Consider the following 18742-nt stretch of genomic DNA (forward strand, 5'->3'; position numbering starts at 1 on the left):
TCCAAATTTGTTTCGACTAGAGAAGCCCTGCAAGGACAACTTCTCCCCTTGGGTTGGTGGGACCAGTCAACCCCAAAGTGAACTTGTCTGGACATCTTCTCGAAGCTGGCTGTACTTCCACTGCTGCTGCTGCTGGAACCGAAGTGCTAGGGAGAGGAACACATCAAGTGCATTGCTTTTAAGTCAGGCCCAAGCGCCAGGAAGATCAACAGAATGCTGAACCACAGTTTTGCTATTTTCTGTAGACGTGAGGAGCTGAAACCGCAAAGTGACTCTGAATTGAAGTTTGGCCTTTGCTGCCGCCGACCTTCCCATTGTGTTGCAGGAGTCCCCAGACATCCTCCTTCTTGTCCCCACGACTGAGGCCCAGGAACAACAGGATCTGCAGAGCCACACAGGAACAGAAGCCAGCTAGAACCATTTCTTCTAACCCAAGGTACTGTAAAGTTAAGAGGACTTGCCTCTTGTGGTGTAGCCTTACTTGTTCTCATTTGAGACTTGTCTTGGTTGCCCTTGCAGAGTTGCTTGCAGCCTTGCCCCTCACAAGCCTCACAGCTTGTGGCCCTTCAAGTGATTTTATTTCAGCAATCTTTTCTAAAAACATTGTGCAAGGCATTTACTTACCTGCAAAGATGATCTTTAGCTCCCCTAGACTTTTCTCAACTAACCTTGGCTGTTCTGGCTCCCTGGGAAACTCGTTTTACCTCTGACTCTATGCCTTTACCTTTACAAAGTATCCTGACCACACTTCACTGTGCAGGTAAATATACAAGAAATCTATGAAGATAGACAGTCTATTAGCACTGATGGTTTTAGGGACTGATCAGTCTCTCCAAAAAATGAGCACAAAGTAAAGCAGAAGTCTTTACTTCCCTCCTATATGTCAGGAGTCAAAACAAGCAAAAAGAAAGAGTGTCCATTAGAAGTCTATAGGATGAAAGCAGCAACAAGCAAATATTTGTTAGCATGAATATTTCAGTGTATATCTGTACTGTTTGCATTCTAAATATATAATGGGAGTTTATTTTTAAAACATTACTCATTTGATTGTAATTTAAATACATAAATATTTTTATGCGGGTCTTGAGTGGTTATTGTGGATAACAACATTTCTGGTAAACGTGCAATGTTGCTCCTCTAGACATTGTTGTTAATGACTGATCAAGTTCATAGCAGTCATCTGTGTTCCTCATTGAAAACTTAATTTTCTTCAGGCAATAATACGGATGGAATTGAGAACAGGAACGGAACTGCTAGTGCTCTCTTGCACATTGATGAGTCTGATGATCTGGAGAGACTGGATAAACAAAGGCCTAAAAAAAGGAGGAGACTTGAGAACAGACAATTCCAGACAGGTGAGTTATTTGTCATTCCATTAAAGATACTCCAGTAAATCATCTTTAGTGTAGATCACAGAGAGAAAAATGCTTTTCTATAGGGTCATGATGGTGTTCTTTCAAGAAAGAGATAACAAACATGCTTTAGTCTTCTTGGTAACACTGTGAGAAACCAGAAGGTGTCTCCCCCGCTAGTCCCCAGGGATCTCTCGTTCAGGTGGTCGCCTTTAGATCCAGACACTGTGGTGGACAAGTGCGGCAGGATCACCTGGGTGTGGGGTCAAGGAGTGGGACACCTGATGGCGATACGCGGTATCCTCCCTGTAACACCTTTACTCCTCCTACCCGGTAGGATATTTGGCAACTTTACCCCTCCGCCCTCCCCAACCCCCTTTCCCTTCAAGAAAACTTTCACACATGGACAGCCCGCTCCCGTAGAAAACACTTGCATCCGAGCATTGTACCTGACATGTCCCATTACTATGGTCAGGCAAGGTCAGGCAATTACTACTAACCACTCAAACCTGACTTCCATTAAGCTTCCCCACATGGATAAAAGGTGGCGCACAAGAGCACACTCTGAGCAAGGAAAAGCACACAAAGGAACAGCATTTTCCAGACGCTAGCTGAACGAGGGGAGAAAGACTGCATACCAAGAAGGGTGCGCAAGGAGGGAGATACCCTTGACCTTTCCGGCGAGAAAACATTACTTTCCAGAATCCTTCAGATTAAAAAGCGTAAGGCCAGGAAACCAAACCGAAGAATACTGCATTGTGTGTCAGATGGCCCTCCTGCCTGGCTGTCCTAGTCTGGGAGGAGCAGCAGCCGCTGTGGTTCCGTCCTTGGCTCCAGAATCAAAGCAGCAGTAGAAAGATCAACACAGCCAATAAGTTGGGGAGACTGATGCAAGACTGGTCTTTGTTGAAGTCAAGGTTGCAAGCAGCAACGTTGTATAAAGAGCGCAAGAACGAAGATTAGTAACGTGTGTGATGAAAGAAGCGAGGAAAGCTTAATTGCTGATGGATGTTTGAACTTTAACAGAGAAAGCTACAATACCAGTGACAGAGTGGTGCAGCACTGAGAGTGTGCCAAATCGAAGGTCTCTGTGAGGTATCAATACAAGAGGTGGCAGAAGCGACCGTAAAAGATGAGAATGAGAAATTAAGTGAATCGAAATGGCCCTGTGACGTTATAAGCAAAATCCATCACGCAATCGAAAGTCTTTCATTTTTGTTGCAAAGAGGAAAGCTTAGAAAGTGAGATTACATGGTCCGAAGCCCGAATGACAGAGACCAATTGTGAACATTGTGCTTAAGGGGTCCGAGCTTGAACAAGGGAGAACAATTGTGAACATTGTGTAAAAGGGGTTCTGAACCTGAAGGAGGGAGACCCAGGGTGAACAGTGGACCAGAGAACTTGTGAATGTAAAAATCCTGATAAGAAAGGAACTTTGGTGCTTGTTTGGTACGTCAGGCCCTCTGCAATAAGAGGCTTTTATTGGGAAAGAGACTTTGGCGGAAGGCGCTGATACCTATGCTTTGAACCATATCCTCGTGGCAGAGAAGCCAGAGTGTGTGCGAAACTCGCGCGTGCCGCCTTGTCCCATGCTGAAAACATTTCTTGAACACTTTTCTTTTTGCATACATTGTTGTCCCACACCATTTATATCAGCGAGATCCCCAGCACTTTTTGCAGAACTTCTGGACCCTTTTATTTTAATACTGAATGAGTGGAGCCTTTTTCCACTCATTCATTCTTATTTGGAACTCTCCTTTATACATCTATGTGTACTATGGAGTCTGTCTACTCCAAAGATCTTAAAGGCATCTGTGCTTTACTACTGCAGCACACAACTCCTTATTGGCACTGTTGCTGGGGACCCCTAAAGTCCTCCTTTAAGTTTACTTTCCTATATCCTTAAGTAAACTACAATTCTTGAGGATAGAGAGATATTTAGTATCTCTTCCAAAACTGTATTGGCTGAGAGATTGGCACACACCACCTTCAGTGGAGTGCCAAAGGAATACTTAGTATCCCCCTCCTCTCTGCTCCTGTGACTTTTTAGTTACATAGACAATCACCTAGTTATGGCTGGTGGCAGTGGACATGTTCTACCATATTTTATGAATTTCTTATACCACAGGCTATATCCATAGCCTCGGTAGTGCACTCTTCCCCTCCCTTCCTTAGCTCTTGCACTATCTGAAATGTCGCCGGGCCGAGTACGATAGTTAATTTCACATTCTTACTGTTCATAGCCTGTAAGAATGTCATTGTATTTTCCCTTGTTTACCTCCCTTGCCTTGAAGCGCTTTGAAACAAATTGTGTATAGGCGCTATATATAAATAAACTATCATATCAATAGAGGCACCTAAGTACCAACTTGGGGTCTCCCTTCTTTTTCCACCATTACTAACGTGGTTGTTCTTTCTTAGTCCTTCTTCTAGCATTCCGGGGAGGGGGAAGGTCTGTATGTGTGTTTACCTTTGGCGGGAACTGGTAGGTATCTCTGCCTATCATCCAGAGTGTCTGGGCAGGCAGGAAGTGGGGGAGGAGTCTTCCACCCCCTGTCCTTTGTCTGCCATAGTGCCTGAATAGGACCAGCTCTCACTGGGGGTCTGGCCGTCCTGATTGGACAGCCAAACGTCCCTTTCGAATGGATTGTGTCCTCCCACGTATTCCTCATCTTATGATAATTCGTTATCGTCAGCTTCGCTGCTTCGGCAACAATTTTCGGCAGAGGGAGCTGTGCTCGAGGTCGTGGCATCGATTGTCCCTCGATGGGCTCTGTACCTTGTCTACGTCACTGATAAGATAAGTAGTTCGAGCCGCGCCCGTTGGCTTCAGTTCCGTTTTTCCGATTGCTTTGCTCTCGAAGGGCGCGCTTTGAAATTTTCTTCTGAAAATGTCGTCTTCAACACCCAAGACTGAGTTTAAAAAGTGTATTGACTGCGGATCGAAGATGTCGATCACAGATCCTCACCGCGTTTGTCTCTGGTGCCTCGGTTCTAATCATCAAATCGGCGACTGTGGCTCCTGTCAGTCAATGACGGAGAAGGCCCTTCATGAGAGGAAAGGTAAACTGGCGGTGGGGAGGGAAGCTTCCAAGGCCTCTTCGAAGGCTTCGGCTAAAAAACATTAAAAAAAAACAGCGATTCGAAAGAATCGGATTGTCATAGACACTCTAAGATATCTCGATCTCATAGTAGGTCGAGGCGCTCTTCATCTTCCTCTTCTAAGAGAGTGAAAACGAGACCTAGATCTCCTTCATCTTCCGATTCATGAACCGAAGTGGTACGAAGCACGACAAAATCGGATTCCCCTAGAAAATGGGAGGAATTTCGAAAGAAGATGATGGAGGTATTTGAGAATGCGGCCTTGACCCCCTCAAAGAAACCTCAGAAGAGCCGTACCCCTGTCTATCTATTGGACGACAAAGGGGAGTCGGGAACTACTGTGGTAAAACCCAGTAGTATAGAGGATACTAGAAAAACTCGAGTCAACGCCAAGTCGTCGAAGACTTTTCGAGAGTCAAGTACCTCTCCGATACCACATCAAACTTCCACGACTTCGTCCACGCCATTGGGCCAGCAGCTTCGACATCGAAGCCAAAAGCGTCTTTGATGCCTGTGTCGAAGCTTTCATCGGGGTCGTCGAAGATTCCTTCGACACCTTCGAAGAATCTTTCCATTACTTCGACGAAAAATCACGAGGAAGAGAGGAGATTTACTTCATTACCAAGATCTGACTTTTGTAAGTCTTATGTTTTGGATTTATGAAGAATCCGGCTCTGAGGATGAGGAAATCTCTCCTTTTGGGGTGCAATATGGCACCAGACAAGTTCCAGAAGAACTTATAGACCCAGAATCTAAAATGAGAGACCTGTGCGAGACTCTGCATTCTGCTAGTGGCCTTGACACGTCACCGGAATTAGTTTGCTAGACCTGACCCTGCAGAACATGCAGATTCAGGGTACAGGAGTCTGATGAATAGAGTGATAGAATAAATGGGTTGGGGTAGAGCCTTTTGAACAGGACGATATGACGGACATAATTGTTCGGGGTCCTCGGAAGGATCCAGTTCTCCCCTTCCATTGGGCATTTCAGAGAACATTGGAGAAGAACTGGGAAAATTCTGAAAATATTGCTGCTGTAAACAGTAATTTTCCCAAAAAAATATAGACCAGCTGATTCTGATCCTGAATATTTTAACAGACATCCCACTCCAGAAAGTCTGGTTATTCAAGCAGCATCTACTTCAAGACAGACTGCATATCCTGCTATCCCCCCGGATAGAGAGAATAAAAAAGTTGATGCTTGGGCCCGTAAAGTTTTTACTTCAGGTAGTATGGCTCTTAAGTCAACCAATGTTACCTGTACCCTGGTCAGTTTTACCCATGCCCTGTGGGACTGCATTTCAGCGGCGGCTGATCATATTCCGGAAGGCGAGGAAATGGAAAGCTTCCTGAATATTGTCAAAGACGGGAAGTAGGCAATGGGGGAATGCCTCCAGTCTGGACTGGATACTGCCGATACGATAGTATCAGCAGATCCATGGCTGTGAACACTGTATTACGCAGATTTGCGTGGTTGAGGAAGTCTGGGTTTGCACCAGATGTACAGGCCAGACTTCTCAACATGCCTTTTGATGGCTCGAGGCTGTTTGGTAGTAAGGCTGATGAAAGCCTAGAACAACTTCAGACCCCAAAAGCGGCAGCTAAATCTCTTAGCGCCTCCATGCGTCAGCCTCAAAAACCCGATTCCGGCTCATCTTCCTGGAGGGGGTCGTTCTTTTCGGTACTACTCCTCTTTTGGTATAGGAAGAGGACAGGCTTTTCAAAGAGGCAAAGGAAATGTCCCTCGTGGTGGACGAGGAAGAGGTGCGAAACCAGCCTCAGGATCAGCATCTTTGCCTTCAGCCGCTCCTGCAGCCGCCTCCAAATCACTCTGAGACCTTGTTGCACAAAACCCCAGTGGGAGGCAGGATCGCTCAGCATCTCCAGGAATTGCGGGGCATTACCTCAGATGCTTGGGCACTAGAAACAGTAACTGAACGTTACTGTCTACCCTTCCTAAAAAGGCCTTAGAACCATCCACCATGAACCAACTCTGTCAAAATTCCAGGTCCGCTCCTGTTGCAGGAAATTTTAACCCTGCTGGAGAAAGGTGCTATAGAACAAGTACCTGTAGCGGAGAGGAACAAGGGTTGGTACTCCCCATACTTTCTCATCCCAAAAAAGGACAGAGGATTGAGACCCATCTTGGACTTAAGAAACTTGAACAAGTTCCTCAGGAAGGACAAGTTCAAGATGGTGACCCTTTCTCAGATCCTTCAGGCTCTCCAACTCCAAGACTGGTTGGTATCATTGGACCTTCAGGATGCTGACTTTCATGTGCCAATCCATCTCAAGCACAAAGTACCTGAGGTTTGCGATTGGCAATTCTCACTATCAGTTTCGAGTTCTGCCATTCGGGTTAACATCTGCCCGAGGGGTTTCACCAAATTAATGGCGGTGGTGGCAGCAAGTCTCAGGAGAGGGGGAATTCACGTCTACCCCTACCTGGACGATTGGTTGATCAGAGCACGTTCTCCCGAACAAGCTCAGGAAAATCTTTCGATCACCTGCCACTTCCTTCACAAATTGGGCTTCTCCCTCAATTTCAAGAAGTCCCGCATGGTACCATCCCAAAACTCCAGTTTATCGCAGCAGTCTTGGATACTTCCTCGGGAAAAGCCTTGCCTCCTGAGGCGAGAGCTCTCCACATTCTGCAGATGGTAACAAAGTTCCAGAATGCCCAGCATCTACCGGCCTTTGATTTTCTGAGGTTGCTCGGCCTCATGGCATCCTGCATTTTCCTAGTACCAGAGGCCAGATTGAGAATGAAATCCCTTCAATGGGCACTCAGAACTCAGTGGTCCCAGTTCTCAGGGAATATGTCGGATCTTCTGCAAGTCCCGAGCGCAGTTGCTCAGGATCTACTATGGTGGGCTTGCAACAACATCCTCAAGGGAGAATCTTTTTGGCAACCATGGCCGGAGATAACAGTAGTAACGGATGCCTCACTCACAGGGTGGGGAGCACACACCAACGATATGACGATCAGCGGTCGTTGGTCTCCATCGAAGTCCAAACTATACATCAACCTATTGGAGCTGAGGGCAATCAGAGTAGCGCTGAAGGCCTTCCTGCCCTCTGTACAGGGAAAGAATATCCTGATAATGACGGACAACACAGTGGCCATGTACTACCTCAACGAGAGAGGAGGCGTAGGGTCACTACCACTGTGCAGAGAGGCAATGCAGCTCTGGTTCTGGGCAATACGAGAAGGAATCTCTCTATCGGCGGTTCACCTAGCCGGAGAGCAGAACACGACGGCAGACGCTCTGAGCAGGCAGAGCACAGTCTCCCACGAGTGGGAGCTAGCTCAGGAAGTCCTTCTGGAGATCTTCGCCCTTTGGGGAACCCCTCAAGTGGATCTGTTCGCTACCGCGATCAACCAGAAGTGCGAAAAGTACTGCTCAAGGGAATTTCCTCCGAGAGGAGCTCTAGGGAGACGCGTTCGTAGTGGAGTGGAAGTTCCCACTGCTGTAGGCATTTCCTCCAGTCCCCGTGATTCCTCAAGTAATCAGGAGGTTGAGAAAATTCAGGAAAACCATGATCCTAATTGCCCCGGATTGGGCCAGGAGGACGTGGTACCCGGACCTTCTGAACATGTCCATCTGCCCTCCATTACGTCTTCCCCAAAGAGAGGATCTTCTCTCGCAAGAGGAAGGTCGGGTTCTCCATCCAGAGGTCAAGACACTCAACCTTTATGCATGGTTTCTGAGAGGTTGAGATACACGGATTGAGATCTTCCGGATGATGTTATGGAGATTTTGCTTTCGGCCAGAAGGCCAGCAACGAAATCTTTGTACCGATGTTGTTGGAACAAGTTCAGTAACTGGTGCAAAGATAAGGATGTGGACCCTTTTCAATGTGAGACCCCAATGGTGCTTTCTTTCCTATTACATCTAGCCAATCTGGGGCTCCAGATTGGAACAATTAAAGGATGTCTTGCTGCGCTGTCCATTTTCAAGCGCTCCTCGGAAGAGATTTCCTACTTCAAAATTCCATTAATCATTCAATTTCTGAAAGGGCTTACTAACGTATAACCTCCAGTACCTTTTCATGTCTCAACTTGGGATTTAAATCTAATACTTAAGTTTCTAATTTGTATACCTTTTGAGCCTCTAGACTCTTGTCCCTTGAGGCTTCTAACATTAAAAACTGTCCTTCTTGTGGCCTTAACATCAGCCCGCAGGGCAGATTGAAGACCTCTGCACTAGGGGGATGGCTACTTCTGCGGGTCTGAAGAGGGGAGTTCCTGCGGCGGATGTTTGTTCAGCTGCAACATGGAAATCAATGTATACCATTATCAAGCATTATTGTATAGATGCTTCCTCCTCCAATGAGGGGTTATTTACCAAGGCGGTACTTCATTCCGTCCATGAAAACAGTATCTAGTACTCCCACCACCAAAATTGCCACTGCTATGGGAGTCTATCATAAAATGAGGAATACGTGGGAGGAAACAATCCATTTGAAGAACAAGTTACTTACCAACTGTAACGTTCTTTCGACTGGATGTTCCTCCCACGTATTCATCATCGCCCCTCCCAACCTACCCCGCAGTACAGTTTGCGTTTTCTTCCACTTTCCTCTCACGAAGAGTGCATCAGTCATGAGGCACGCCTGGGTGTTCCTCCAATATTCCATCGAAAAAACAGAACTGAAGCCAACAGGCGCGGCTCAAGCTACTTTACTATCAGTGACATCGACAGGGTACGGAGCCTGTCGAGGGACAATCAACGCCACGACCTCAAGCACAGCACCCTCTGCTGAAAATATTTTCTGAAGCAGTGAAGCTGGCGATAACGAATTATCATAAAATGAGGAATACATTGGAGGAACATCCAGTCGAAAGAACGTTACAGTTGGTAAGTAACTTGTTCTTCTGTAAAATGCTGCGAGAGATTGCAGGGGAGTGTGTGCTGGAACTGTATTAAAGGTGAGGCTTCTGGAGTGTAGTCGACCACAGGAAACGGAAGTAACCGAAGACGACGAACAGGTGCCTGCAGACCCTTTGCAAGACTGTGAAGAGACCACTGCTGTCTTGACCCTGTTTTCTATGTGTCAGCGGAGCTCCGAAGAGGATGACTCCTTCCCTTTGGCTGGTGGAAACAACCAGTCCCAAGACTAACTTAGAAACAAGCCATCTCCCGAGGTCCTACGAGCTTCCAAAGCTGCGGAACCCCAATACCAGGAGACTAGCTCCCCATTTCAAGTGCATCGTTGTGGAAAGGCTGAATCTGTCCCAATCTCTGCTGAGCCCGTAAGCACACTCCATAGATCCGATCCAACTCGCCGAGACCCCCCCACCAGAGTGTGGGACTGCAGGAAGCGAAGATGATTGACCGGTCGATCCGTATCCTTTGTTGGTGCTGCTGAAAAGATGCCAAAACCGCATAGTGAACCAAGAAGTTGCTGAAAGTCGTGCTACAGGTCCTCCCACCGTCCATTGTCCTGCTTTTCGTCACCAGACCAAGGAATCCAGAGGACGGGTTCCGAGCTGTTACATCACAGAGGTGCCAACACAAACAGTTTCTTCAAACCACAGGTTTTGTGGGGAAAAAGGTATTGCTTACCTGATTCCAAGAAGTTGTTCCCAAGTGTTGGAGTGCACGCCCTCCTACCTTTGACCCAAGCTGCTGCTTGTGCCCCCTTCACAAGTCCGTTTTAGGTCTCCTTTGTTAGTTGTTAACTTGCTGCTTCAATATATTTACACACTGGAAGAAATCCACAGGAACTCTTCATCATTTGCTGTTTGTCAAGACATCAAGCCCTCTCCGAAGTTCCTTTAGGACTTAAAATACTTGCCAGGCATAGAAACCGTCTCTAGAACCTTGAATTAAGTTTATGTTGCACTAACCAATAATTTTCCTCCCTTTTTAAGTGACTTTTCTATATCTGTTTGTAGAGCAAATGCATTACTGTATGAACGGTTGAAAACCGCATGAGTGCGCAATTACCGATTATACAATAACCTTGTCTTTTCCCTTTCTAACGTTGCTACAATTGTAACTGCAAACAAACACAAAAGTGAAAGTGCCCTTTGAAGTGTATTATCTAGTATTCCTTAGTGTTCTACCGTAAATGTCTGAAGTATTTAACATGATTCCTGTGTAAATATAATACATATGTATCTTTTATATAAATCTATGTGTAAATACCTCGTTGCTGTGCCTGTCTAACTAAGATTCAGAGTACTTGCCTACAGGTCACATCTTCCTCTTAAGGTAAGCCTGACTACTCTGCCACATTCCCAAGGTCCTGAGCTTGTACAGACTGATACTAAGAGTTGCAGATCTACAAACCACTGGACTAGCTTACTAAAGTCTTACTGCCAGTAGGACTTTAGGAAAACTCCCCTGTCATTAGTAAAGACCCTTTTATTTTGATAGAGACTCCACTAGTACTGCGTTATTATTATTTGATGGTCCTAGCTTGTTCCCATCCTTAGATTTAGGGTTAGATAGGCGTTCAACCAACCTGTTCAAGTACAGTAAAGACTCTTGAACTGTGATCACTTGTGTCTGTCTTCAATGTTTGATACCATGCTTCCTTACAGCACCATCATAACTTTCAGCAGTTTTGTAAAATAAACTCTGTGCTAAGAGAGACTGACCATGCACAAGAAGTGTTCATTTTGGTTTACAGATCTCTCTTGAAAGCTTCTGGAGCAACAATCCTTGGAACAACAACTATGTGGTACTAAATTTGCCAGGCTGCTTACTACATTCGTATGATCTCCTGTTCCCATGCTCACACTCGTATGTGCATGGGAAACCCTCTAACACACAATAGGGTTACTCTTACTTCAGCTCCTTATTGTTTCCAACTTTTGTGAAACTTGTGCCACCTTCTGTTGTTACTGCAACGTGTTCAATAGTATTCAGTTTGACATGTTTGGCGAGTAAACAACCCCACATTTTATTTGAGGGAAGCAAGCCCCTAGGTAGGGTTTTCACCCTGTAGCTCTCCAGATGTTTTGAACTATGGCTTCCATGAACTCTCGTCATTGACTATGCTGCCAAGTGTTGATGGGAGTTGCAGTCCAAAACAACTGGTTGCAGATACCTACCCTAGGAACTGGGTTGCTCCGACCACTATCCTTTGTCTCCCAGAGAGTGAAAGAGGCGGAGTTCCACCGTCTCGCTACTTCTTCTAAGACATGGTATTAACCCACGCGGATTTAGACCCCAAAGAAAAGTACTGCGGCTGCTCCAGTAAACACACAGCCCACAAACCTTAATGGGAACATTTCTTGTGCTTACCCATGAAGAAGAATCAAAAAGCGGAAGGGCCAGGCCGCAAAGTAAAACAGCAAAGCTGGTGCATTACACTCCCCAAGCTTGGTGGAACACAGAACACTGCAAGCCAGCGAATTGCTACTGGGGAAATTCAAGATGGCACCAGCTTCACACTGAAACTATAAAGCCACAGAACCACCAGTAGAGAAGAAGTCTGGCAAACAACCAATGTGGAGAAGGTGTTTTTTATATGTTTGAAAGACAATTAAGGGGAAATGCCCACTTCTCATATAATACCCTAGTAACTCCAACCAATTGTGAGGTGCTGCAAAAAGACCTATGCCGTTAAGGCATTTTAAAGAAGGCTGATGCTGGATGAATCCAGCAGCAGGCGACCTGTAGAATGATATGCTCCTCTACGCTCCCTACCTAGACGGGGAGACGGAAACCTGGTACAAGGTGGCCACTTTGACAGAGTCCCTACTTGCTGTCCGCTCCAAGAAAAGAGCCTTTATTCAAGTCTGCATCTCTGCGGCATCAAACACGGCCAAACTCTTCAAAGTCTGTAAGATACTGGCCAATCCTAGAGCTGCCTCTTCTTCTGTTACTCCCTCCCAGGACCTCTGCTCTACCCTGGCAGCACACTTCACCACCAAAATCCAAGACAAACTTTCCTCCCTCCCCCCCACATCACAGCACACACCAACACTGGTGGATGCCTTGGCCCCACCTCCACTTCACCTCTCCTCTCTCTCACCCGTCACACCCAAAGAGGTCGCCAGACCAGTCCGGTCTATGAAGAAGTCATCCAAACAAGTGGACCCTTGCCCCTCCAAAACCATTAAGGACAACATTGACTCCCTCGCCCCAACCTTGGCAGACCTTTGCAATCCCTCCTTTTCCACTGGAGTTTTCCCAACTGCTCTTAAGCACTCCCTTGTGCACCCTCTGCTCAGGAAACCCTCTGCTGACCCCTCCATTCTGGCAAACTATCGTCCAAACTCTATCACTCCTTTCCTGGGCAAACTCCTTGTGAAGTTGGCTATCTCTCAGCTGAACCTCCACACTGAATCAATTGGTTGCTTCCATAACCATCAGTCTGGCTTTAGAGCATCCAGAGGTACTGAAACTGCTCTTCTGAACACCCGTGAAGACCTGCTCTCAAATCTTGACACTAACACTCCCTCTGTCCTCATTCTCCTTGATCTCTCCTCCGCCTTTGACACAGTTAACCACAACAACCTTGATCGCACGTCTTCGTGACACCCTGCGAATCACAGGTCAGGCTCCGGCACAGTTAACCTCTGTTCTCTTCTGCCCACCCATCCCAGGTGGAACTTGGAGCCTTTCTCTCCATCACTCTCTCAACCTGCGGTGTTCCCCAGGGATCAAACCTATCCCCTGGTTATTCACGGTCTATATGGCTACCGTGGTACGCGTGATAGCCATATTCACCTCTAATTTCCAGTGTTATGCGGATGACACGCAACTGTCTTTCAGGCTATCCTTAGCCATTTCCTCCTCCTCACTCATATCTGACTGTCAGTCTGCTCTCCAATCATGGTGTGCTGCAAACGACCTCTGCCGCAACGCCAGTAAAACTGAGATTGTTTGCAATGGGGAACCCTGCTTCTGCTTTTCCTCTTTCACTCTGGCCGGCCTCCCTTGGCCCCTCTCCCACCCCCACCTGTGAGGCCAAAAACCTTGGGGTCATCTTCCACTCCACTCTCTCCTTCTCCTCTCAAATGTCTGACATCTCAAATAAATCTAACTATCAACTACACCTCCTTAGAGGCACTCTACCTTTTCTCACTTTCCCCTAGCAGCTCCCTGTCTCCAGAGCCCTGGTTCTCTCTAGGCTGGACTACTGCAACAGCCTCTTCCTCAACCTCCCTGCGTCTGGGCTGAGCCCTCTACAAATCATCCAGAACAGAACCGCAAGAGTTATCCTTGGCCTCAAACCCAGGGATCACATCTCTCCGGTGCTGAAATCCCTCCACTGGCTCCTTGTGGCTTCAAGGATCAAATTCAAGACCGTCTGCATTGTCCACAAGGCTTTCCGGGGCCTGGGACCTACTTACCTGCAATGTTTCCTACCTAATTACTGTCCCTCTACTGCCAAACGTCTGCGAGTGATCCGGTTCTCCAAGCAGAGCTGCAACGAGGTAGGTGGAATTATGGAATCTCACTACACATCCTGGGCCTCAAAGAAGGAATTTGCAACTTGAAAATCAGATATTTGGTAAAGCTTTTATTTTTGAAAAAATTACTGCATTTATTGCGCATTACAAGCGCGCTGCCTGCCTTTCTTTCAGGCTACCGGTGGTTGCCTTTTTTCGTCTTGATTCTCGATTTGCCCTGATTGTTGCTTGCCATTCACTGCGACCTACGGCACTTCCAAGATGGCCGACTTGGATCCCTTTGTGTGAGGCAGTGGGGGTAAGCAGCCTTCCACCCCTCATCTGCTTTGCCATTGGCTACTGACTTCCTCTTTCTGTCCAACTGAGGACTGGCAGGCTTTAGCCGTCCCCCCTGACCAAGGCCCACTCCTAAAGCCCCTGTCTGCTACAGGTACACTTCCCACCCCCCTGCTCGCCTGTGATGCTGTGTGTGCCCTCTGCCCCTGGTCGCCTGTGATGTTGTGTGTGCCCCCCACACTCCCACTGGTCGCCTGTGATGCTGTGTGCCCCCCCCCCGGTCACCTGTGATGCTGTGTGCCCCCCCCCCCGGTTGCCTCTGATGCTGTGTGCCCCCCGGTCGCCTGTGATGCTGTGTGTGCCCCCCACACGCCCACTGGTCGCCTGGGATGCTGTGTGCCCTCCCTGGTCACCTGTGATGCTGTGTCCCCCCCGGTCGCGTCGCCTGTGATGCTGTGCGTACCCTCCCCCGGTCGCCTATGATGCTGGGTGTCCACCCCCCCCCCCCCACGGTCGCCTGTGATGCTGTGTGTGCCACACACCCCCCCGGTCACCTGTGATGCTGTGTGTGCTAAACCCCCTCCCCCCCAGTCGCATTTTATGCACTTCTAAAGCCCCTGTCCGCTAGAGGTACACTTCCCACCCCCAAACCCCCACTGGGCACCTGTGATGCTGTGTGTGCCCCCCCCCCGGTCTCCCTGTGTGTGCCAACCCCACCCCCCTCAGTCGCCTGTGATGCTGTGTGCCCCCCACACTCCCCTGGTCGCCTGTGATGCTGTGTGTGCCCCCCAGCCCGCCCCGGTTGCCTGGGATGCTGTGTGCTCCCCACACCCCCCTGGTCGCCTGTGATGCTGTGTGCCCCCCACCCACCCTGGTTGCCTGTGATGATGTGTGTGAACCCCCCCCCCTCCGGTCGCCAGTGAGGCTGTCCCCCCCCCTGGTTGCCAGTGATGCTGTGTGTGCCCCCACACCTTTTCTTGCCCTTGATGTCCTCCCGCCTCCTCCCCGCATCCCATTCTTCCAAGCCCGATAGTGCCCCCAATTCATTTTTGCATTTGCATGCTGCTGCCGCCTTGCAACATGGGGTAGGCACCACGTATTTGCCCATTGCTGGACTTTCGCATCTGTGTGCTGCTGCTGCCCTGCAACATGGGGTAGGCACCATTTATTTTGCCCATTGCTGGACTTCGCATCCGTGTGCTGCTGCCACCCTGCAACATGGGGTAGGCACTGTGTATTTGCCCTAGTTCCTTGCAACAAGAGGTGAGCTCTCCCAAGTATGTATTAAATGTAACTATTATGTCCCTGATGTAGTTACCCACAACAAGAGGTGAGCTCTTCCAAGTATGTATTTTTACACTATCCAGGTCCATGTATGCCTGGTCTGTAACTATTGTAACTTGTTTTCTTCAAGAACTTACTGTAACCATATTCTTAAGTTAAAGCGCCTAGATGCCTCTAGGCTTTATGCGCTATATAAATATCAAAATAAAAATAAAATAAAAAATAGAGATTTGGAGGTAGATCCTTATCCTCAGCAGGCGCCTTCCTCTGGAATAACCTCCCTGCCACCCTCCAGTCTCGAACCTAATCTTCTTAAATTCCGGAAACTACTCAAAACCTTCTTCGTCTCCTCTTCCTTCTCTCTGCCCCTACCCTGCTAACCTAACTCTCTGCTCTCTCCATTATCGTCTCAGAATTTCAAGGGCTCTGCGTGACTATTGTTTTTTCCCCATGTTCCCAACCTCCTTTAGCGCTTTGAAACACTGCCTGTGTATAGGTGCTTTATAAACAAACAATACCATGACACTCAAAGAAGTGTGAAACTCCTGCCAGTGGTCTAGGAGAGACCTAAATCTGAGATGTTGAGAAACCCAGTGGTCTACAGGCTTAAACAAGGGAATCCAAGAGAAACCAGGTGTGTATGGGAGGCCTAAACTCTGAATACTAATGAACCTGAGGTCAGGGAGAGACCTGACAGGACTGTTGAGAAGTGAGAGGTCTGCAAGAGACCCTCCTGGTAATGTGAAGTACCAGACATTGGGCAGAAGCCCAACAGTAGAGGGCAGCGCTGAACGAATGCTCAGTGCAACCTTAGAGGCAGAATAGAAGCCTTCAAGAGAAGTCTGAGAAACCAGATAGCTGAGAGAGTTCCAGATGTTTAAAATGAAAGCTGTACGGCTGAGGGAGAGTCGAGACTGAGTAGGCCTGGCAGAACCTTCCCTGGAGAAATGCATTTCTTTTGTGTTCTAGAACAGGGCTAGACATTTAAAACTAGGATGTGTTGGCTCTTCTGCTGGCTTGGAACATTTTGTGTTTTATTTTGGATTTAGCTGCAAGGCTAAAGACTTCTTAAGACTAGGTTTTCACTCTTTCAATTTGCCACATCTCTGAACATTGCATTTTAGATTATATTGCCTGTTAAGATGGATTTCCAAATTCAACCATGGGGGGAATAGTGGCAGTCCAACCTGTTATGGTGCACAGGGGCGATGCTGAATTATAGCCAAACCCAATTAAGGTAGGTAGCAGAGCAGTAAGGCTTAGACTTAGGAGGGTGTGTGAGAGTGGTCTAAGACTACAATGAATCGACAGAGCACCGGCAATAATTGCAATTAGAGGGGTAAGTATAAAAAGATACAAATTGAAGGAAGGAAACCTTCTTGCCAAATTTTATCGCACACCTACTATAAAAGAGATATATACATTCACCCTTAGGAGAAGAAAAAATTGCATTTGATTCAATGACCGTTGTAAACCAGGCAAGTAGTTGGATGCATAAAGTTTAGTGGAGACACTGTAAGGCAACTACAAACAGTTCCCTACCGCTTAATAAGTCCAGCCCAAGATGGTTTTGGGCTTTGTGTCCTAAAGTCATGAGTTCCAAAGTTATCAAGTAGGTCTACTATGTTATTGGATAATGCCAGTGGTTATGATATAGCTCCAAAAGATAAGCAAAGTTTTGCCACCTCCTCCGCAATTGTCTTGTGGCACCTTGAAACACTTGGCGCCATACAAATTTCCAATAAATAAGTAAACTCGCTCAATCCATAAGCTTGTATACGCCTAAAAGGGCCCTGACCACAGCCATTAAAGAGTGAATTAGGGACATTACTTTACGCCTATGTTACCCTATGGGCAGGAGGGGGGTAAGGAAAAGTTATGGTAACTTACCCACTTACTACGATTTGTCCAGAGACAACTTCTAAGGTTCCTGAATATGCTGAGGAGACCGTATTCTGTTCTTGGTCTGATTGAAGAAGGCACAGGGGTCACGGGAGCAGAGGTCACTTTCGGATGCAGGATTTAGTTTTGATCGGTTGCGATGCTTAGATCTTGGTTCCAGGCACCTTCCAGCTGGACACCCTTGCAAAGAAAAGATGAAGTCTCTGTGTTGCAGGCGACAACCATGGCCCCTCCAGGGAGCAAAGAGAAGACTGATTCCAACGTGTGTCACCATGATCAAGCAATCTTCAATGGATGAACAAATGTGCAGGCCCTGCACGGCTCCAGTTGATGCACAAAGGGTGAAAATGCAGGAGTGGGCATCTTGTAGTACAAGTTGAAAATGCTCCATGTTCCAAGGATGCACTCGGAATGGCAACTGCTGCAGCAAGGTAGCCAAGGAGAGAGCTGGTCAGTCCACCTGTTGGTCCAGTGACACCTTCCTAAGGGTGAGAGGGCATGCATCCTCGAGCATGGGTCAAGACTGTTTGTTCCCACTGTTAGGAAAGATCTTCTTTTTGTACCTTTGCATCCATGGATTCCTATGTAGCCCCATTCTTTTTGCTTGGTGTGCTCCCTGTCCTGACGTTTTGAAGGTCAGTAAAGCCTTCTGCTTTACTTCCCTTGCCTGTTTTTCTCATTCTTGTGAGGAAACGGACTAGTCCCTTATACAGTCAGTACTGAGAGACTCTCTCTCTTTTTATGAATTCTTGTATTTTTACAATTGCACACATCACCTTATAGTGAAGTGCGGTTAGCATACTGTGTATCCTTATTACATTTTAGATAATAGCTTTTTGGTTACTTTGACAATGTGCCTAAGACAAGCTTGTGGCAGCTGTATGATTGTTAGTTTCTCATATTTTTCTTGTGCACTTTTGCATGTACAGCAAATTGCTTCTAAAGATGGCTAGCAACCCAAGATGGCCAGCCCACAAGATTTTTCGATTGTTCTTTGCCCATATTGTTCCGTGGCCTTCTTCCTGCCTTTTCAGGTTAGGCAATGCCTTGTATAATTACAATTGTTCTTTTATGGAAATCCCCTTCCTAGGAAAACTGTGGCTTTCGTGGACAAGTGCGCTTTGTGTGGTGTGCCAGAGGCTGGGGCTGTCTGGTCCCAGTCCACATTCTCTGGCGCCTGAACATCTGTTGCTGGATGAATGTGATGACTAGTGGTTGTCCAGGATTGGAAAACCCTGTTCGAAAGGATTGTGTCCTCCCACATATTCCTCATCTTAGATATTCGTATCTTCCAGCTTGCTGCTTCGAGAATTTTTCACCAGAGGGCACTGTGCTCGAAGCCGAGGGCTGCCGTTGAATATCGTCATCCGTAGTATAAAGGGCTCGAGCTGCGCCAGTTAGCTTCAGTTCCGTTTTTCCGATAGCTTGCTTCGTGGCACGAAAATGGCGTT

The 18742-nt window shown here is 47.3% G+C and overlaps 1 protein-coding gene across 5 annotated transcripts in view; it reads left to right on the plus strand.

The window, feature by feature from the left end:
- The window catches only part of ZFX (zinc finger protein X-linked), a 318074-nt gene that overhangs the window by 286610 nt on the left and 12722 nt on the right, over positions 1-18742 (plus strand). For all 5 annotated transcript variants that reach the window (XM_069637285.1, XM_069637286.1, XM_069637288.1 and 2 more), the window contains one exon: positions 1215-1355. In XM_069637285.1, the coding sequence (XP_069493386.1) occupies positions 1215-1355 (141 nt within the window). The remainder of the gene's footprint in view (positions 1-1214; positions 1356-18742) is intronic.

The sequence above is a fragment of the Ambystoma mexicanum genome, chromosome 7p (genome assembly GCF_040938575.1).
Source record: "Ambystoma mexicanum isolate Mex_15411 chromosome 7p, UKY_AmexF1_1, whole genome shotgun sequence".
NCBI classification, from domain to species: Eukaryota; Metazoa; Chordata; class Amphibia; order Caudata; family Ambystomatidae; genus Ambystoma; species Ambystoma mexicanum.